The sequence below is a fragment of the Apostichopus japonicus genome, chromosome 19 (genome assembly GCF_037975245.1).
Source record: "Apostichopus japonicus isolate 1M-3 chromosome 19, ASM3797524v1, whole genome shotgun sequence".
Lineage (NCBI taxonomy): Eukaryota > Metazoa > Echinodermata > Holothuroidea > Aspidochirotida > Stichopodidae > Apostichopus > Apostichopus japonicus.
The window spans coordinates 23,432,338-23,455,678 of NC_092579.1; the positions used below are offsets into that span (position 1 = coordinate 23,432,338).

A 23,341-nucleotide genomic window follows, 5' to 3' on the forward strand; every position below is an offset into this window, starting at 1 on the left:
CCGCTTTGTTCATATGGAATAACGCGCTCGTCCTCCAACAAAAAAAAAACATCAACCCCCCTCCCCCCCCCCCCCCCGCAATACTGTATTGTTACCTCGATATCTGATCACGGGTGAATCCACATGACGAGCGCGTTATCACAACGGTCGATGCCTCTCCTTTGCATCCGAAAATGAGATGTTATATAGACCTATGGTGAGAATTCCTTCGTGGAATCTCTGACATATTTTACTCCGGAGCAGGAGTAGCAGGTTGGGAGGGGGGGGGGGGAGACGACCCCTGCTCCAATTTGTGTTCAGATTGTATACTAAATATAATAATAGAAATATTGTACTAAACATAATGTAGTTAAAATATCGGCGATGACAGCATTGCTCTGCATATCTATAAACCCTGCAAGCACCCCCTCCCGTTACACCCCCCTCCAGGACGGAAAACAGCCCACATGTGCGCCTCCCTCGCCCTTCACGACTCCAAGCTCATCACAGCGATAATCTTATTTGGGAATGAAGCAGAATTTAGCTGTGCGAGACATTTATATATTTTTTCTTCAACATGTCCAGAAATGTATTATTCAGAATGTGGTAATTTGATTGCTCATAATTTAATTTGACAAAAATGAAAAGAGCTAAGATATTACTAAACACTGGTACTATATAGTATCCGAGTTATCGAAAATGTTTTACAAATCACATTTCCCTTGTCACATAGCAGGGTTTGTGTTTCGTAGTATATAACGCGGTATACCAGTAGAGCGATACTTGCGTGTGCATATTAGCATGATGTATAAGTAAGAGACAACTGTGAAAAAAAAATGTGAATCACCGTAACCTTATAAAGCTAATGCTGTTCGTGTTATACTGGTGAAGCTGCCGTTTTTCTTGACTCGTTACATGATCCTTTGCCGAGCGTCAGGACCACGGGATCACTATAACGGGATCACGATAACGAGTGCGGTTCATTATGCGGTTTTGTCGCGTGATCCCATGTGAACACAGAGCAAGTTGTGATAAACCGTGGTTGACCTTGTAATCACAATTGCCCATGGTAACCGATGAATAATTTCACAGACATGTATTGTTTGTGTTTTACTGTATCGTTTCTATTTATCATTGTGGCAAAACACGAAGCAATCAAGTGTTATGGAAATAAAACAAACAATAACAACAATAGAATAGGTTTGATTCGAGCTGATATACACGGAACAACGCGGTAGCCGGCATAAGTCATCAGTTAAACTGTTTGCGAACATCCCCCGCATTATTCTAGGGTAGAGAGTCTACACTGTTAGGCTGGCTGTATATAGATCCGTATATGTTACTTTATCGCTAATTGTTTAGCGCAGCTGAAAGCTTCCAACTGAGCTATAGCGATCGTGAGATTCTGCCGAAATTGTGTGTCACTTTTGCCACCGTTTTTGAATGACTGCCATTTCGTTACGATGAAGTCATTGAACAAACCTCAATACAGTTTTACATTAGGCTGGTTTAAAGAAACTACAAAGGCAGCTCTGTATTTAATGTCTTATACTTTTCGCAGAGACAAATTGGATAAACTGGTCAGATATATTGCGAATCAAAACAGATTTCTAAAATAGAAGCTTCGCTAGTGAGCTTCTGCAGCGTCGCTGCCACAGAAACTTTAAAAATGGGTTTAGTAAATACTTGCTGTAAATGAAATAGACTTCACTGAAAATCTGTGCTAAATGTTACTCAAAGCTGTCAACCTCACCCACACTGTGTGTTAGTGGGCTGCGGGTTAAAGGGTGTGAAGACTCGCGCAAAAAGAAACGTCTAATGCCGGTAATCTGACCTAGTTTCGAATGAGGTGTAACAGAAGTGTTAGACGCCACCATCGATCCCAGAAAATACGCACACAGCTTGCTACCTTCGGTAATTAGACACTGGTGTACAGTCAGTACATACAGCTGCGGTCAATACCCACAGCACAGTGTACAAACGATACAGCGATGGACATATCAGGTCCAGCTAAAGATAACAAGGTATCACGTTTCATTACTGTCTGTATTTTGTAGCGACAAGCAGAAAACCTCACTTTCAAGCAACGGAAAGTTAACTTTTTCAGAGCGCGGCATACGGTTTGGGGCGAGTCTTCAATGCATTTAAACGATGGGATGGACTTATTATTATGGGTTGTGGGGGTCCGGGGTCGCGCCGAAAAGGTATAGTGTGCTTGTGTGCTTGTTTGCGTGCGTGTGTGTATGTGTAGTAACGACGACAACATGGGCCAAATGTTAAAGTTAGCGACTTCCATATCGGCTATGCGAAAAATGTGTGTTGGAAATTTCTCTTAAACCGTATCCACATGGACTTCATATACTTAAGTATGCGTATATAGACGTGGGCATGTGTTGTTGGGCTGCTGTGCCCTTTGACGTGATACGGCGAAGAAAATGGTTTGAAGTCTTTCACCGACGTTAGAAAAACAGGCCATGACGTTCAATGTTTACAACGTACTAATTAACGTAAAGTGGCACGTCTTGGGGTCAATGGAGGTCAAACGCTTAAACTCTATCTACACCGTAAGGCACATTATGTGGTGTTGGTGACGTGTGTTTTGTCTTCGTGAGACTTTATCGAAGCACCAGCGGCGAAACTTCATTTAAAGCAGCATTTTGCGTTGGGTCGCTTTTTTCCACCTTTTTAACATGTGCATCGATTTTTTTAGATGTATCAATCATAAAACAGCAAACTAAGATACCATCCAAGTTTCACCCTGCCAAGAGCGTTAATTAGCGAGTAATTAACGATTTATGTCGATAACGAGTAAAAGTGTCCTCGACAAAGTTTTCATATCTCCAAATCCACTAGTTTGAATTCCACCAATCAGTGAATAGTATGTTTATTCATGAGCATTTTGCGTTTGATCGCCGTTTTCTACTTTTTTGACATGTCCATCGAGATTTTACATGCATCAAATCACAAAACAGCAAATTAAGATATTAGCCAAGTTTTTCCCTGCCAAAAACGTTAATTGGCGAGTATTCCACATACAAAATTAATCGCATTCAGTTCCCAAACCCACTAGTTTGAATTTAACCAATGAGAGATGCAGGTTTAGTTATGAGCCGTTGCTAAAAATAGATTAAGACTTTGCCTTGATACAAACAAGGAGTTGTTATGCAACTCCCTGGAACAACCGCCATATAGACTGTACACAAATCAAGCGTGGTGTTATATTACGTATCTGTCAATGACGTTCGTAGTGTTTAAATATTCATATTATGGGCGAGGTTTATTGGGTTCCCAACGGAAAATATCTTGGAGAACAACAAAGTTGAAAGTTGCAATTTTTTCGACTTTTATGCCACCATTTGAAGTAAACTATAAATAGATAAGCTAGTTATGTATGTCGTTATGGCATAGTGGAGTCAGTGAGGTTGAGAAAAATCATAGAAAAGGACGCAAAATACTGCTTTAAACAAATTTGGGGGAGGAGATCTATACAAACCCATGAGTAAACCTATATACTTGTTTTTATATTTCTCCTCAAACAGGCACACATGCACACACCCACACGCACGCACACGCACCCAAGTGAAAAACCGCACTGTCATTTGCTATATTTTACAATAGAATAATATGAATAATGTGTACAAATACCATATGACTGGCACATTATGAATCACAGTCCCAATCATGATGGGAAGAATGTGGGTATAATAATAATAATAATACACAGTTCTTATAAAGCGCAAATACACACTGAAATCTCAGTGCGCTGATTATTATTGTTGATACAATAGTGTGACTATGCAGAAACCGCGGCATGATAACAAACACTACTATACCAACTGTTTTGAAAACCAGGGAAAAGTGTCTTGCGTGCTACGTGTAGTTTAAAAAATTAAGCCTGCCGGTTTTGTGGGAAATATCGCACCCATCAAGTTCCTCATACCAATTTTTTTTTAAATAGTTTTTCGTGAGTCTCTGTTTTATTTGCCAGATCATGGAGGTAACGTTTGTCCTTCAGTTTCCTTATTTTTTTTTTCAATATACGTTTGGACATAATGAACCCTTTTGGAATAGTTGCGCTTGTTTACGTCCGTTAGGTCACGTGACGTGACAAATAGTATTGATTTAGCCGGAATTTCTGCAGACTCATTGATTTGACGCCCTAATTATGTTATCCGGTTCAGACTACGCCATCTTGCGATTAAATGCCGATTGCAATGTTATATTACCCACAGATATTTTTGCACAGTATAACTCACTTGCCTATTATTATACGTGGTTTTATTTATGTAATTGTTTTTCGTGACACAGTGTTATATACCATTGCGAGGCGGTTAAGGCAACTGATTGTATATATATGGCAACACTTTAAAGTTATTTATCTCTTTCATCAAAACGTTTCAAAACAGAAAACTCTTTCGTTTGAGAGGCATTTTAACTTATTGTTAATGTATTAAAATCTAGAAAGAGGATAGTGTTCCAAAAAAAAAAATTGGTTAACACTTCCATATCGAAATATTGCGCCCTTCATAGCGGATGAGGTTTCTAGCTTAAGAATAGACTAATTTGTATATATGAATCGGGCTGAGGTCGTTATTACTGACACTACCACTATACCGGCTCAATGTACTTTTGGATGGAACATACCATTATATAACTCGCATCTTATTCAAGTATCAATTATGACAAGTACTTTTGGAAAGCCTATATATAGGTTATATGTACGTTTCGATTTAGACATTAAGTGTTTGACAATTATTGTCGGCCAACTTTTTCTTTCAGTTAATTATTAGTTAATTTATAATAATCAAATCATGCAAATTTTAACTAATTCATTACCATTATATAACTAATTGATATTGATTACTCATTTTGAATTAATTATTTGCTATATTTTGCCAGATAGCTAAGTTTCGTTTCCGTTTCGTTTCGTTAAACTGCCAAAAAATGAGCCCGAGGGGCTTGTCGAAGAGTTTCACTCCCTAAAAACTGAGAAAAAAGTCAAATCGTAAATATATAGAAAAAACAAACAATGCAGGAAACAAAGAGAACGTAAACAAAGCAAATTTACAAATTAAAATTTGACAGTTTTAAATTTGCACTAGTTATGCAGCTACATCAACATCCGGGTATATTTGTGGCAACGAATTTGCAGTTCACACAACGCCACGCTTCGACAACTTTGGCGGTAGATATGATTTGATTCCTCCCCTCCCCTCACCCCTCCCCCTCCCCCCTATCGAACTTAATTATCATTTGAAATATTACCATTTTTTTTAAATAGAGCTTTTTTATTGAATTTTATGTGCAACCTACTATTTTGCCATTTTTAAACAGAGCATAGTACATTTTCAACACGTTAGTTCGTCGTCCACGGTTATTGTTTAGTGTTAGCCTAACGTTATAATTAGACTGGTTATGTTCAGTGGTAGGCTGTTAGGTACGGGTGCAACGTTAATGACTATTGACTAAGTCGTTAGTTGTACTGAACGTATACCAATGGTCACTTGCACTTTCCAGGCATAAGAACTGATTTGGATCCAACATCTATTTCTATATATTTATCTTACTCAAATAACATTTGTTCATATCGAGTGGGATAAGCTCCAGTTTTGAAGTGCATCTTACAACTCACAGTTTGTTAGTTACCCATGACCGTTAATTGTTTGGCCCTCTTAGTCGGCCTTTAAGTTTTGTTCGGATTAAAAGTTAAAAAGTCATTTGATAAATCTTTCAAAAGCCTTCTGCATGAATGTTTTTTGTTAGTTGTTGCAATTTCCTTTAAATAAGAGAAAATTTCACTCTTGTAGTAAAGAATCTGTAATTTTACAGTAACAGGTATTGGCAACAAGTTTCACACATATTTTATGTAACTTTTTGGTAGACCTGTAAAATTCCATTTAATAAGTAATTTTACAGACTGACCAAAAATTACATAACATATTGTGTGAAACTTGTTACCAGTACTTTTGCTTGTAAAATTGCAATGTTTGTGTTCGCGAAAAATACCCTGGTTAAATCAGGGATCTTTTATATGGAGACATCCTTGGTCAAATATCAGGGATGTGTTAGTGAGATATCACTGGTCAATTCTATGATGTCACATTCAGGATTGATCGCTTCGAACTGACAAAGGGTTAAATAATGCGTTAGTAGCGCCTGCGAGTACGTTACATGACCATCCCTTGTTGGTAGGTTTTCCTTCTGTGGAGCGAGCCTTCCAGATCATATACAATTTGGTGGATACAGTTAGGCTAAGTTTGTTTCACACTACCCCTACATGTGGTAATGCAATTGTCATTAAGGAGACGCCGTGTACAGTAACCCTGAGTTTGTATAGCCATTGTACACGTTGCTGTGTGACTGCTTGCCCGCGACACGGACGTGTATTACTTGTGTACTTAGCACTTCGTAATACCTACGTCCGCCGACGTTCACCTCTAGAAATGCCATTTCTGCGTAAGATTTCTACGATATGAATAATCAATCACCTTGTGACCTCACGTCAATTACCCACTACCTGACGAGAAAAAGCTGTCATGGTACTGAATATTAATGAGATCAACTCGGCAGTGGGCGGAGTCGCTTGCCGTTGTTCATCTAATTATAGTATATGCTGCGTATATTTTTATCATTTATTACACTTTAATGAGAATTGTGCAGGGGAATACATGATGAATATGATTTTTTTCTGATATATTTTGAGTCTCACAATTTTCTGACATTTGTTCGAATTAGTACTAGATTATATTCAACGCACTAGAGTTGTGTCCGAGCTCCGCCCATTCTGATACGTGTATTCATTTTCCGAACCAATCAACTGTTGGTCGAGTCTATTAGCGACACAGGGTCAGAAATCGGAAAGTTGCAAACAACTACAGATGTCGATTGCGGAGCATTCACATCGGTTGCACAGATAATGTGACTGCGTGCGTTGCGTGTAGGGTTGTATGCGTTGCGCGCTAAGCGTTTAGCACATGTGCAGGTAGCCACTCCCACACGACCATGTACTTCGCGGAGAGGCGTAATATATAAATATATATGAGCGTGCGGGGTTACTGACAGATCAGATGGTGATAGAGAAAATGCGACTCTCCCCATTGAAACACATTGATATGAAAAGAAAGACCGACAAAATAGTTACTTTTCAATGAAAACTTTATTCTTTTACGATTTTTAATTTTCTTCATTTATTTACTCTCATCAATTTTAAACTGTCTGTATATGGCTTGAGGAGTCACGTATCTAAAACCTTATATTGTAATGGGAATGATTCAAGTGCACAACCGATAGGCTAAAACAACTGTTGTTATTAAACCTTGCAATCCCTAACATGATTACAAATGATACAAACTTCCTCACGAGATCACCCCTTTGTAGCCAGTAGCACGAACGATAAATGTATTTATCCACAACAATATGTTTAACAATGCATTGTTTTACAACAATATGTTTTTATATGTCACTGTTATACAACAACACGTTTTTATAATGCATCGTTATACGCTTTAAAATGTATTGTTCTACAACAATACGCCTTATAATGTACTGCTCTACGACAATACGCTTTATAATGTATTGTTCTACAACAATACGCATTAAAATGCATTGTTACACGAACATAATACACAGTATTATGCATAGTTCTACAACAATACGCCTTATACAAAAGTTTGGTCAAATAGCCCGTCCATTTATAACATTTTATGACCATTATATAACTTTCACCTTGAATCTTATATGCAAATTCAGCCTAAATCTATAGTAGGCCTACATATCAGCTGCGAAATGTTAGGATATGAAACTTTACAAGATTCATTTATCAGTTAGACTAAAAAAATCTTCTCTTTTTTTCCTTCTATAATGCATTGTTCTACAACAATACGCATTAAAATGCATTGTTCCACGAACAAACACAGTATAATGCATTGTTCTACAACAATTCGCCTTATATAAAAGTTTGGTCAAATAGCCTGTTCAATTTATAATATTTTATGACCATTATATAACTTTCACCTTGAATCTTATATGCAAATTCAGCCTAAATCTATAGTAGGCCTACATATCAGCTGCGAAACGTTAGGATATGAAACTTTACAAGATTCAGTTATCAGTTAGACTTAAAAAAAATCTTCTTTTTATTTCTTTTCCGTTCAAGCTTCTGTTGTTGGGGCAACGTAACCTTAACAATATACAAAAGTTTCATTCCATAGATATTTCCACGCTGATAAATTATGTAACCCACACGTAATAGTAGATATTGTCGTGAGAAGATGGGCATATGTTACAGTTTTGTGTTTGAGGTTACCCTTTTGTCTTTCGTTTATCTTATAAAACTAATCGTGCGAACATCTTCTTTGCTTCCAACGGGACGACGTTATACACCACGGCATTACTATGGTATAGTCGGCGGAACGAGTGAATAAAATATGTTCATAATAAAAATGAAATAATTTGGACTAATAATAAAAAATATGCTCATTCCTCTCCCCCTTCCTTACTTTTCTGATGAACCAGGCTGAAAACTCGTCTTAGCTCGTTTATCACAAAAAGATTAAGACAAAATAACAAGCGTATTAAACGATAGATGAATTATGCATGCCGTACCTCAAACTTGAAGAAAGCTGGACAATATGACGTGTGTATAATACGACTAATTTGAATGTAATAACCGTACTAATAATCAATTTCGCGACCGATCATTCCCTTGCTATAAAGTTTCACTTTTACTGTCGAATGTTATTTTTTTTTCCTTATTATTTTCCAGTATTTTATTTTAAAAGTACTGCATATTTTTTTTCAGACAAGTGGCAAAACAAGACTTACTGTCATACTAAACATATTCTCTTTCTCTTCAATTATGAAAAAAAAGTTAACGTAGAAACCTATTTTAAAATCAAAGAGATTTTCGAAACTGAAGCATACTTCTTCGTGGTCTTGTTTGAGTTAGTATTTCCTTAATCTACACTGTCACTATAGTCGCAGGCTCTACTAAAGTTGTATTTTAGCACGATATGGTCATTCTTTTTCTTCCCCCTTCCCCCCCTCTTCCCCCTTCCCCCTTCCCCCACCTCACCTCCTCCTCTGTTTCTTGCTGTTGTCAGTGAATAAAAAATATATTCCTCAAGAAACATTCCAATGTTTTGGTGGTATCATGCATGGACTAAAAAAGCCTTGTGGATTGTCACTTTCCCTTACAGTAACTGTCACACCTTCGACTGTGACGTCAGTGGCTGTCACAGGGTCACTTTCCTCCAAGGAATTACGATATTTTCGCAGAAGAGCAAATTTCCCCAATTTGATACTATTTCCGTCCGCAGTTGGTGATCTTCTATTTATGTCGACATTTGTCTGTTCCTTCAGTTTACTATCTGTGACATTGAGGTGATCATTGTTCCCGCCATTATAAGGTGTCTGCGCACTCACGTAATGGTCACCATTTTTGTTACATTTGGCACAATCTTGCTCCCAAGTCAGTCCATAAGTCGGCGACGGCACCATTCCCATCAGAGGGGAGTCAGCCTTATCGAAAACGCCGAATGAGCTTGGATTATTACTGGGAAAGCTGGTTTCTTTCATGCTTTGCTCTAGAAAAAGACTTTTGGGTTTCCTCGGAATCTTCCATTTCTCATTTCTGGTTGCATCTACCGTTGAATAAGTATTATTATTATTATTTAAATCAAGTTCTGTTGTCGACGTTTGGTTATCTTCAGAATGATTTCCCCTTTCAGTCATAATGGTAGCAGCCTCAGTCTTTGGAATGTCGTCTGCAGTTTGAAGCAGTTTAGATTTATCTTTCGTGGAAGTGGTTTCTCTGACGTCAGAATATCTTCCTTTAAAATCAGCGGCCTGTTAAGAAGAGAGAGAGAGAGAGAATATAAGGAAACCGAAGTACAAAAGAAGTCAGGATATATTTACGAAGGAAAAGTTGTTCTTTAGCCTCATATTTATAAATGGCAAATGCTATTCGTGATGGACTAAATTGTATTGTCCCAAGCCCTCTCGCTAGAAAAAGGAAACGCAGTAAAGGGTTATAAGAAAAGTATTTTATACACAATCAACAAGGGGTTTGATACTGAAGACAAAATCAAGTTTCATTTTCGAATCGTGATTCCAAACTATCAATAACACCAGAAACGAATCTTACAAGAGATCTTCTATTGAATTTTAGTTCTGAAATCTGGTTAGTTTCCCCACTCGGAGTATATACACTGTGGTTTGTCGATCTCGCTATCTTGGTCAAATTCCCGAAACAGAGGAAATTCAACAGCCGAGGAAACCACATTGCAACGCCCATCATGTATATGTCCTCGCGTAAAGATACGGTACTTCTCAAAGAATGCTATAACCCGGGGAAGAAGATGTTATCATTCACCCATCATTATTTTATACTAAATGTGAGCTATATGCCTGGTTCATCTATTCACCTCGTTATCTATTGAATCCTTCACTTAATCACGTCTCACTGCTCTCCGTGTCTGGACTAGCATATCGATGGATCACATCATGTTAATACCTTACTTGAGTGTGAGTACTAAGCACAATTAGATGTAGAGGAAGCCACCCTACCCCCCCCCCCCCTCTCCCACCCCACAATATCTCATTGCCACATACCCCAGTCCTAATAACCGTTTATATAGTAAATCATCTGAAACGACTATTTCTATTCGCACCTCCGTTTCTGGCGTCCACTTGAAATGATCTACTTCCGTTATATCTTCATCATGATGATTAATTTGTCTCTCTCCGTTTTTTATTTATTTATTTATTCTTGTGAGGGTGGGATGGGTGCGTTTAGGGGGGGGGGGTACCGTGATAAGCACGTGAAACAGAACAATAACAAAGTCTGCACCGATTCCTATGTACAAAATCTTCCACATAATCTGCTGTTTATCTACTATAAAACTGTTGTATACCATCTTGATAAATATGACCATGTTTCCTTTGAAGTGTATATTTCTCGAGGTTTTAAACATATAGTCTGTGACATGTAATGTAATGAAACTAACACCAGCTGCTTAAACCTGCATCGACCCTACATTTTGACCTGCTACGATGTTAGATCACGTATCGCTAAGTACCTACACCGAACCTACATATGACCTGCACGATTTCATTATATTTACCTTGAGTTTGAGCAGTTTTGGCTTCCTTCCTGGTCTCTTTCCCTTTGAGGATGCATCTGCTAACCTGCCGGTAAAACAATATCAAACGAATCGTAAGAGAAAAGAAAAGTTAAACAAGACTATACAAACATTGTGACGATATCCATTCCTATTGAAATTAAAACATTTCATTGAAAATGTGACGGAAAATGTCTGCTCAGACAACATTACTTGAAAGGCAACCTGAAAAAAAATCCCTCTTTGACAGATGCAAAAGTAATTGCTTTTGTACAAATATTTATTTGATGCAATGTATAACTGTTTCAGACGCTAGGTAATTCGGAGTACACATTATTTTCATAGTTGCCTAATCGAAGATTTAATTTCGGCACCCTTATTTTATGCGGTCACACGCACACATATATATGAAAATATATAATATATATATATATATATATATATATATATATATATATATATTTATATATATATATTTATATATATATTTATATATATATATATATATATATATATATATATATATATATATATATATATTTAATTAGAGTTGTCTGTAGATAAAATCTATACCATTTGAGAGTTCATGTTCGGGATTAAAATAATTACTGTCGTCAATAATAAGTTTTCGTCTATTTAAACGAGCTAATCGCGTGTAACCCAACACGATATCGGACTTGACAAAACACAGTCAATCTCCCAACTTTATATCAAATGAGTTTTACTTTAGCGGGATTTTGACGATATGCTTTTCGTTCTATAAATATCAGCGTCGCCCGGTCGCTGTTATCATTTTTTAATCATGTGAAAATAAGAGACTTGTGATGCTATCTATAATACCGCTTGTTTTTTAAATCGAACTCGACTAGATACCGTTCATGAATTTGATTTTGTGGAAATTTTAGTACCGTTGATTATCGACAGCTTTGTATCAAAATCAACGGAAAAGCTGTAATTTACTCGTTGTATCCCTTGGTTGAACCCAGCACCAATACCGTTGTAACTATGGGTGACAATGCATTCGCTCATTGCCAAGGGCGAACCAAGAGGCTCTTCCACACGACTCCCTCCTAATCCCAACCCCCCCCCCTCCCACCTGACTGACATCATCGCTAACACAGGGAACTATAAATAATAACATAACCAAATATCGATGAACTTTGGAAAGCTTATTTCTGCCGACTCGAATTTTCTATTATCCTTATCATGGTGAGTTTGTTTGGAAACACACAATCAATACGTCGGCAAGTAAGCAATTCTCCTTTGTAAATCTCGTTGAACAAACCGTCTATAACAAGCAAAAAAATATCGTCTATTTAGCTTTGTCAATGACCCATAAACATCAGAAAGCATATTAATACTGCCATTCAGAGTGTACTATATGAAGACTAAAAGTATATGAACTTGTATATGAAGTAGCATATATATACTCTATGACTCTGCAAATATAAATAATATAACATATATATAACGAAAGGAAAAGAACATTACAGGTTAAAAAAAATGTATATATATATATATATATATATATATATATATATATCGAACCATGATTACGAAAGACCGTATAGTTATACACCACAGTTGACCAGCCAATGTCAGAACATCGTCGATACGAATACGTCTAACTGCTAGGTCTTTTTCTCTTTTAATTTGTTTTATGAAATTGTAACATTTTGAGACGAAAATTAATGTTTATTGTGGTCTTTGTATGAATGAACAGGTCAACCTTGCGTTTATCGCAGGATAATTCACTCACGGGTGTATATATGATGTAACGACACGTCAAAGCTCATTGTTTGTCGTTAGTGTTAACAAGTATTTTCTCCAATCAAATGTTTTAACTTGGGTTGATTCTTTTACATTATTAGACGCTTTACGGGAATTGTTTGTTAGATATAATCTTATAAGGGGTGTCACTTGCTTGATTTATGAACAACTGTTAAGGGGGAACTCTCTCTTGTTGACCGATTTTGGAGGTCACTGAGTAGGACGTCTAGTTTACGCTCCGGGGGGCCAAAAATGTTAGGTCTGGGTAAATCTTGACCAGCACGCATGTCGTATTTAATCGTGTTTTATTGGTTGATGGTTGTAGACTGGGCGTGGTTTATGTTTCTAATAGGGTTAAATGTAGGTTCACACGTTATAGGTATAGGAAGTAGTTTCTGTTTAAAAGCAACTGCGGGCTCGGACCAGTTGTTGGTGAGGAGGATTCCATGCTCGGACGAGGGGCGGTTCCCGGCTCGGAATAGGAGGGGTAGAACGATTGTGACAATGAGTTAGGAGACGAACGAGTCATCTATTGGCAAAAACAGTGGTGGAACAGCCCAGGAAGTCGGATCGGACGACAAGTAAAATAACCCAGAAGACCAGGTTCAACACTTCGGTTCATCTGCGCCGCAGTTCACCAATCCGCCAACTGCGCCGCCAATCACCAATCCGCCAACTGCGCCGCCGATCACCAATCCGCGCCGCAGTTCACCAATCCGCCAACTGCGCCGCCGATCACCAATCCGCGCCGCAGTTCACCAATCCGCCAACTGCGCCGCTGTACACCAATCCGCCGACAGTTCACCAATCCGCCAACTGCGCCGCCGATCACCAATCCGCGCCGCAGTTCACCAATCCGCCAACTGCGCCGCCGTTCACCAATCCGCCGACTGCGCCGCTGATCACCAATCCGCCAACTGCGCCGCTGTTCACCATTCCGCCGACTGCGCCGCAGTTCACGGCCATAGCCCAATCTTCAGCGCCGAATTCTATCGTTCTGCCCTCCGTGTCGAGACCCGCCATTAGTAATATACAGTGTTGTATTTAACTTCACCGACTTCTAAGCATTTGTTAAAACCTGGTTTCGTATTTAATAATTGCCTCTGTAATGCACGATCACTGTGCACCATCTTGACATGTATATTGATCGTAAATAAACGGGTAAACTTTAATATCTCCTGTCGACAGCCTCATTCCTGTGTTCCCGCATTTCCACTCTTCCTTGCGCTCACCACCGAGGACGGCGCGTTAGGTTTATGTTTCTAATAGGGTTAAATGTAGGTTCACACGTTATAGGTATAGGAAGTAGTTTCTGTTTAAAAGCAACTGCGGGCTCGGACCAGTTGTTGGTGAGGAGGATTCCATGCTCGGACGAGGGGCGGTTCCCGGCTCGGAATAGGAGGGGTAGAACGATTGTGACAATGAGTTAGGAGACGAACGAGTCATCTATTGGCAAAAACAGTGGTGGAACAGCCCAGGAAGTCGGATCGGACGACAAGTAAAATAACCCAGAAGACCAGGTTCAACACTTCGGTTCATCTGCGCCGCAGTTCACCAATCCGCCAACTGCGCCGCCAATCACCAATCCGCCAACTGCGCCGCCGATCACCAATCCGCGCCGCAGTTCACCAATCCGCCAACTGCGCCGCCGATCACCAATCCGCGCCGCAGTTCACCAATCCGCCAACTGCGCCGCTGTACACCAATCCGCCGACAGTTCACCAATCCGCCAACTGCGCCGCCGATCACCAATCCGCGCCGCAGTTCACCAATCCGCCAACTGCGCCGCCGTTCACCAATCCGCCGACTGCGCCGCTGATCACCAATCCGCCAACTGCGCCGCTGTTCACCATTCCGCCGACTGCGCCGCAGTTCACGGCCATATCCCAATCTTCAGCGCCGAATTCTATCGTTCTGCCCTCCGTGTCGAGACCCGCCATTAGTAATATACAGTGTTGTATTTAACTTCACCGACTTCTAAGCATTTGTTAAAACCTGGTTTCGTATTTAATAATTGCCTCTGTAATGCACGATCACTGTGCACCATCTTGACATGTATATTGATCGTAAATAAACGGGTAAACTTTAATATCTCCTGTCGACAGCCTCATTCCTGTGTTCCCGCATTTCCACTCTTCCTTGCGCTCACCACCGAGGACGGCGCGTTACATTGGTGGCAGCGGTGGGATTCCAGTGCGTTCGTTTTGGTTAGAGCGAAGGAAGATGTCGGACAATCCTCCACTCGTCAACCAGATAGGTCCAGTATCCAAGCTCCAACTGACTTTACTGCCCAAGGGCGAGAGTGGGGAAGCCCCAGACCATGTGGAGGTATGATGGTAGGCCGAGGGGAGATCCCATCCATCGACCGAATTGGGGAACTCCTTTGAGCGCCCTTTTACAGAAGTACCAGAAAAAGAGCAGAAATGACGACAGATTGGATAGGTTAAAATCGAACAAATTTTGGAACTGTGGAGAAATAGGCCACTTCAGAAGGGATTGCCCTATGCTTAAGAAATACGAGAGCCGACCGGATAACGTAAAGAAGACGGAAAACGAGCAGAAGTCGGATTCGTAGGGCGGAGTCCAACTTTTCCGCAAGGGGAGCCCGCAATACCACTTTTTAGGAACAGAGTCCGGTCCGTTGGTACCCGTGGTTTGTACGTGAAGGGACAGCTGGAAGGGGTCGATGTGAATTTCTTAGTCGACACCGGGGCTGAGTTCACTGTTATGCAAACCAAGTTCTTTGAGCAACTGTGCGCGAAGAGGGATATGGCCCTTGCCGACGTTGCAGAGAATTTGGCGGGAGCGGACGGTAGACCACTGTATAGTATAGGACGTGGTAGATTCCTGGTAAAAGTGGGGAAACTAGAAGCGATGCATGATTTAGGGTGGCAGATATAGACGCTGATGCACTTCTTGGGTGCGACTTCAAACAGAGATTCGATTGCACGATAGCCGCTGGAAAGGGGGAGATGACCATTGGTGGACTACAACAGAGTACCGTTGAGGAAAAGCTTGATAGGTGCAGAGTTGTGTTAGCAAGGACGGTGGTTGTTCCTGCCTTGAGCGAAGGGATGGCGACGGCCCGAGTCCCAGGCTGGAAAATGCAAGGAGAATCTGCTGTTGTGGAGTGTAGCAAGAAGTTTCTTGAGAAGCACCCCGTGATGATCGCTAGGGCCATTGTGGACCCCAATAAGGAACCCATACCTTTACAACTAACGAATCCGACGAGCAGACCCCTAACACTTTACGAAGGCACTACTGTGGGTGAATGTCTTTCTGTAGAAGAAATAGGCATTAAATAAACAACAGTTGCCCGTCGTACGACCAGGGGGAGAAGCGTTGTAGAATTCACGGAAAAATATGCAACTCTGGACAAACATTTGCAGAAGCTAGCAGAGAAGAGCTCTGCCTACCTTGGTGACGCGGAAGCGATATCGGTGAAGAAACTTCCGGCCGATAATGCAGACGTCTTTGCTTTATGTAAAGGGGACCTTGGGCGCACTGACTTGGTCCAACATGCAATCGACACCGGAACTTCTAGGCCAATTCGACAGGCCCGCGTCGCCTCCCGGTATACCGTAAGGAAGAGGCCGAGAAAGAGGTAGAAAAAGTTGTACTGGTCCGGAAGAAGCAGATTTTTCATTCCCTAGAAGAACTCACATAGTTGATTGTGTAGCTGTACCACGCACCTCTCGGCACTGTAAGAAAACAGCTAAAACTAGATAGACCGTCCCTTTAAGTTACGCACCAGCCAGAAATGTAAACATCCCCGTAAAAGATTGGAAAAAGTCCGCAGCGTTGGAGGTCATCGTTGGGTGTGAAGGCTGTAGATGTAGATGTAAATGTTTACAAATACTTTGTTTGTGACGAAAAATAGAGGTTGGCCAGAAAGCTTTGCCCTTCATCAACCCCCATTTTTTAATTGATATCTGTCAGCAAGTCACCAGTCCGCCACCAAGATACCACGGCTAGCGCTAGCCAAGGCTGAACTGAATCTGGAACAAAGACTTCTTATGTCAAGCCCAGACGGAGTTTTGACTACCGTTTTGACTAGAAAAAAGCACTGTTTTTGGTACTACCAGTTAGTGAATTGTTTTGTCTGAAGACACAGTATATTTGACATTCGTTCATTTGCTTCCGCAGGAGTAGTATATTTCAAACCTTTATTGTGCAAATTGCCGGGGACACGTTAGACTTAATATTATTTATCTTATGTGCTGTATAGTGCATTGAAGAATCAACTTGCCAATCGAAACTGTAAAGACTACCAACGCCTGCCATGTCGAAAGTATACGACCAAGAATTTAAATAAGCCAGACAGAGGGAGAGGAACGACGCACTAACCTATGATACTACGGAGAACGGGGCGCTGGAGACGGTGAGCCGCGAGAGACGCGCCGCGAGACGGTGCGCCGCAAGTTAGATTCCGCCAAAGCGACGAAGCTTCGTTCGGACCTTGTTTTTATTTCTGTTGGACGATTTTACATGTACTTGCTGATTTTGTTCTATGTATTATGATTGCCTTTGGAAACCACACGTTATCATATATGATTTGAAAGACGGAAGTTGATCTTTATTCCAACGTTAGTGCTTTAGTTACGTGGTTTGAACTTTAAGTTTCATAATATTTTCACACTTTATCTTGGACACTTTGATTTTTCCTTGTGTTTGTTATACTGGCACTTTGATTTTTCCTTATGTTTGTTATACTGGACACTTTGATTTTTCCTTATGTTTGTTTAGTTGAGAGAACATCTGTTATAGGATGGACGCTTCATATTATTCATGCTTACGACTCTTTTCCAAGTCGTAAGTACTGCGATCAAACGGTATGTGTGTACTATGTTTCATTATTTTCTTTTAAAAGAGCTAAGCTAAATGCGGGACGCATTTCATTCTCGGGTGGGAAAGATGTAACGACACGTCAAAGCTCATTGTTTGTCGTTAGTGTTAACAAGTATTTTCTCCAATCAAATGTTTTAACTTGGGTTGATTCTTTTACATTATTAGACGCTTTACGGGAATTGTTTGTTAGATATAATCTTATAAGGGGTGTCACTTGCTTGATTTATGAACAACTGTTAAGGGGGAACTCTCTCTTGTTGACCGATTTTGGAGGTCACTGAGTAGGACGTCTAGTTTACGCTCCGGGGGGCCAAAAATGTTAGGTCTGGGTAAATCTTGACCAGCACGCATGTCGTATTTAATCGTGTTTTATTGGTTGATGGTTGTAGACTGGGCGTGGTTTATGTTTCTAATAGGGTTAAATGTAGGTTCACACGTTATAGGTATAGGAAGTAGTTTCTGTTTAAAAGCAACTGCGGGCTCGGACCAGTTGTTGGTGAGGAGGATTCCATGCTCGGACGAGGGGCGGTTCCCGGCTCGGAATAGGAGGGGTAGAACGATTGTGACAATGAGTTAGGAGACGAACGAGTCATCTATTGGCAAAAACAGTGGTGGAACAGCCCAGGAAGTCGGATCGGACGACAAGTAAAATAACCCAGAAGACCAGGTTCAACACTTCGGTTCATCTGCGCCGCAGTTCACCAATCCGCCAACTGCGCCGCCAATCACCAATCCGCCAACTGCGCCGCCGATCACCAATCCGCGCCGCAGTTCACCAATCCGCCAACTGCGCCGCCGATCACCAATCCGCGCCGCAGTTCACCAATCCGCCAACTGCGCCGCTGTACACCAATCCGCCGACAGTTCACCAATCCGCCAACTGCGCCGCCGATCACCAATCCGCGCCGCAGTTCACCAATCCGCCAACTGCGCCGCCGTTCACCAATCCGCCGACTGCGCCGCTGATCACCAATCCGCCAACTGCGCCGCTGTTCACCATTCCGCCGACTGCGCCGCAGTTCACGGCCATATCCCAATCTTCAGCGCCGAATTCTATCGTTCTGCCCTCCGTGTCGAGACCCGCCATTAGTAATATACAGTGTTGTATTTAACTTCACCGACTTCTAAGCATTTGTTAAAACCTGGTTTCGTATTTAATAATTGCCTCTGTAATGCACGATCACTGTGCACCATCTTGACATGTATATTGATCGTAAATAAACGGGTAAACTTTAATATCTCCTGTCGACAGCCTCATTCCTGTGTTCCCGCATTTCCACTCTTCCTTGCGCTCACCACCGAGGACGGCGCGTTACAATACCTATAGCTGGATGCACTCGGAGTCTTACGGCCTCGTTAACCGCTTGAGGTATACCCCGTTTGTGCATTATCCGCACGGTAGACCGTTGATTAACCCATAATTAACTGCTATAGGTTTCGCATAACGTATAATGTAGCCTACATAGGAAACGATATTACTATCATGTATCACGCGAATGAATATATTAACGCGTAAAGTTGTCGTTAATGTACCATGACTAAACGGTGAAGACCTTGATTATTACAAACCATTCTAGATAATGTCGTTTTCGTCAACAGCTGTATAGTCTTAACTGTCGAATGTTTGAAAATGCAAGTGCTGCGTTGATTTGAGTCAAGTTTTATGACACTCGCGTGCCTCGCTACTAAAATCCAATAAGGTTATAACTTCGCAATCCTATGCACGTAACAGAAATGGTCCTTTCTACGTGTATGGAAAGATATCCGAGAAAAGGATGGACCCCAACACCCCCATCCCCTCCCCTTCCCTCCCCGTTGCTATAAGTAACGTTCGTTTGGTTTATTTCTTCAAAACGTTTTGTTTTTATGATATTGCAATTTTAATAATACTATTCGCAAACTGGGCATGATATATAACAGTTTACTTCAGACCACATGCCATGATTGGATACAAGATTTCTTGGTGAAACATCTATTAAGTAATATATTGAATATTTCCACCGATTGTTGTAGAAAGAAAATATGCATCTTTGTGAGTCATTCAACCTCGATTTTATTTGTAAATTGTTGACCACAGGCGGAATGTTTACCTCCTACAAAGAGAAAAGATCCGGGACTTTTCGGTGCGCTACTTTGGGGGAAGTCCCGTTGCATATAGACACGTTGAAAAGTCATATTTCCCTACCAGTTATATTTCCCTATATACCTGAAGCAACACGTAATTACATATCGAGGTTATTGATTCGGTCGTATGTAAACAAGCATCAACATGTCCAACTTCTGTTTTATTGATTTAGGCCAACTCTTTTCATTTAATTTGTTTTTATTATTTTGAGTCAAGGGTCAAGCTGACAAGGAAGTAATTGGCTATGTCGATTGCCTTGTTAACAGAGAAAGGTTTTTGTTTTTTCTCTCTCCGATAGCCAATAATTATTGTAAATGGTTAACTCAAAACTATTTTTGGATTTCATATAGCCTGAGTTGGAGAGTGTCTCAGCAGAAAATAATTGTTTTTTAACGTCACTATAGCAGGGATCCGAGTCTGCTGAAAGTCTATTGAAAGGTCAACCAAATCAGTCATTCATGTCCAATTCTCAGCAAACAGTTTTACAACCCTTTTATAACATTTATTCCCTAATGCAGCACTTCATAATGTCTCGGAATAGTATGACGGGGGTAAAAATTCAGAATCGCCCCACCCCCTCTGTCCCCCTCTCTCCCCAAGGAAAGTATATTCTTAACACATAGCAATGTTTGTCATAGCTGTATAATCAGTTGGAAGTTTTTTGTTTTCTTTGAGATTCTTGTTTTTTTGTTATTGCTCATGGCCTTCCATACACTTCTCGATCCAATTCAGTATATCGTCATGGATACAAGGGACAATTAACGTAGTCAACGTTTGGGCTAAAGGTATAGCCGTTATATGGTGTCCGCATGTGTACAACCAGTATATATAGGTTCCGGATTTCAAACTCTCTCCATGCAGGAACCACATACAAATTTTGCCCTATTCACTTCGTTACTGCGTTTGCAGTGTTGTTGAGAAGTCTTCCATGGAGTTGGTATTTCTTCTTGTTCACGAATTGGGAAAATGGCGTTTGGTTCCCGTTCTTGCCATAGGTTTTTAAGAAACCACTCTGTTCACCATAGTTGCACCGCTGTGGTGATGAATTGGGTAGGGTTGCATTCACCTCCCTCAGTAAATTTGAGAAATTGATCAGATGCTGAGGAATACACCTTCGTTCGTCTATGTGGATGGGGAGGGGAGGGGGAGGGAGGCATTCCCAGAAGCGACAGTTTCATTTCTGCTTCGTTACTCTCTGAACACTAATCGAAAAGAGATTAAGGCGTGTTAAGTAGTCGCCGGTGCACATGTACATCAAAGATCATCACATGGATACGGTTTCAAATGAGCTTCTGTTGACTCCAGATAACCTCGGGTATAGGCTATTATACATTAACTTACGTAGTGATTATATACTAAACTAAAAATAATTTCAACAATACTATTGAAGAAATCAGCAAGTTTCTTGTATGTGTCATACTGTTTTAGTTTCTATGAACATACCACTCATTGATATATAATTGTCTATAATTGATATGTGTTTGTTTTACTTCTTTGAGAATTCTGCGGCCGTAAATGAAAGGAAAAGGAATTAAAAGGATTTTTACCTTGCCTCGAATTCAAGTATTAAACCAGGATCTAATATGTTGCGTTCAGGCTCCCACGTATTGTAACTGGAAAATATATAGAAGAAGAGAAAGCAAAAGAGTTATTTCAATGATAATTTATTCTTTAGTCTAAATGTTAGTAATTATGAAAACAATTAAGAAAGTCTTAATTTAGAAAGTCATAGCTTATAACACAATATTCAATAGCCTAGGTGAAAGTAGTGCAAGATTGAATATGGTTATGGAATTTTAGTAATACATGTTATAACCAGCTGATTTAAGCTGTTTTTCCCAACCAAAACGCTCCTCATTTATTCACATGTAATAAGAAAAGAAGAAGATAACCAAACCAGACTGGTATGTGAAGAAAGATACAAACATGCTATATATGTATACCAGTTTAATAGTTAGGTTCTGCATATATAGGACTAATGCAAAATATCTTATCTGTACATTGCATGCACCGTCTATTAACTTATTATTTATTTGCTGTAGTCAATTACAATACGAAATATTTTGTGTGGGTTGGCAACAACAATTGCGAGTGAGTAAAAAAACGTCACAGGATGATCAAAAGCGCGGGAAAATATAAAACATGGACGCCTCCTTGAGTCTTCCAAAAATTCATTTTTTTTTGTCATTATCTTTGGGATTTTAGACTTGTGAGATATCATATGATAATCTTTCATAACTCATTAATTAAATAAAGAGAAAAAAATCTCAATCTTTTCATCTCCCTTAAAAATGTGTCTATTTCGGCAACACAGAGATGGGAGCAGCTTGAAACGTTAGCAAGAAGGAATGGGGAGGGGGGGGGGGGTGCATGCAAGGAGATATATACATGAGGATGGAATTGTGGGTGGGGTGGGGCTGGGGGGGGTGAGAGGGACATGAAGTTATTTGAGTGGGAGTGGTTGAAGATAAGGAGGGGGAGAGGCAGGAGATGGACCTGCATGTATAAGACGACAAAAAAGGAATTTTATACTACACGGAGGTCATCTATAAGTGAAATGTCACGGTTGGAATTTTATCAGATGGATATTAATTAACTCCATATCATGCATGGTCGAAGTCTATTGTAACAGATGTTTCCTCCATGTCGACTCCATGGTAACAAATAGTCAAATACGTTGTAACACCCACACGTTCCAAGTAAACAGTCGAGATAACAAGTTCACCGTACGTCTTTACATGTTCCACGCCATCATAACACCCCACCTGTCACTTGCACATGCTTCCATATCTTTCATATCAAGTCAACAGACGCAAGGAAACGTGCTCCGTATCATTATAACAAGTCTACTGTCACAGCTACAAGTCTACTATCACAGATACATGCTCCATATCTTTTATAACAAGTCTATTGACATAAGCACGTGCTCCGCGTCTTTATAACAAGTCTATTGCCACAGCTTCATGCCGCCATATCACAGTTACAAGTCTACTATCACAGATACACGCTCCATATCTTTTATAACAACTCTACTGACATAAGCATGTGCTCCGTGTCTTCATAACAAGTCTACTGTCACATGAATACATCCCATGTCCGTTTATAAAATATCTACTATCGCAGGTACATGCGTCATATCTTTGTCACATGTCCAGTGACACAGGACGCTCTCCGTGCCATAACAAGTCCACTGTCTCAAAGTCACAAGCTCCATATTATTTATAACAAGTCTGCTATCACGGGTATCACAGGTACGCGTATATTTTGTATAACATGTCCAGTGACACAGGGTCGTAATCCATATCATATAACAAGTATATACTGTCACAGGTACACGCTCCATGCCATAAGAGCAAATCTACTGTGACACCTTACTTGCTTCATGGCATTATAACTAGTCTACTGAGAACACAGCCCTACCACCCCACCCCACCCCCCATGCAGACTGCTGTTCTCCCCTATTTTTGACACCATGCTTCTTCACAAGTTATAAGACAAG

At 40.4% G+C, this 23,341-nt stretch overlaps 1 protein-coding gene across 2 annotated transcripts in view; it reads right to left on the reverse strand.

The window, feature by feature from the left end:
* Nucleotides 1-7,116: 7,116 nt before the first annotated feature.
* LOC139959474 (uncharacterized) overlaps nucleotides 7,117-23,341 on the reverse strand; it is a 52,285-nt gene continuing 36,060 nt past the window's right edge. The window contains exons 3-6 of one of the 2 annotated variants that reach the window (XR_011790134.1): nucleotides 21,390-21,455; nucleotides 11,103-11,166; nucleotides 7,574-9,825; nucleotides 7,117-7,513 (exon numbers count right to left, since the gene is read on the reverse strand). Coding sequence is in view for 1 of the 2 variants with exons in the window: in XM_071957132.1 (XP_071813233.1) it covers nucleotides 9,100-9,825; nucleotides 11,103-11,166; nucleotides 21,390-21,455 (856 nt within the window). In the remaining variant the exon portion in view is untranslated. Of the gene's footprint in view, nucleotides 9,826-11,102; nucleotides 11,167-21,389; nucleotides 21,456-23,341 lie in introns of both variants that reach the window. The other variant, XM_071957132.1, reaches the window with a different exon arrangement.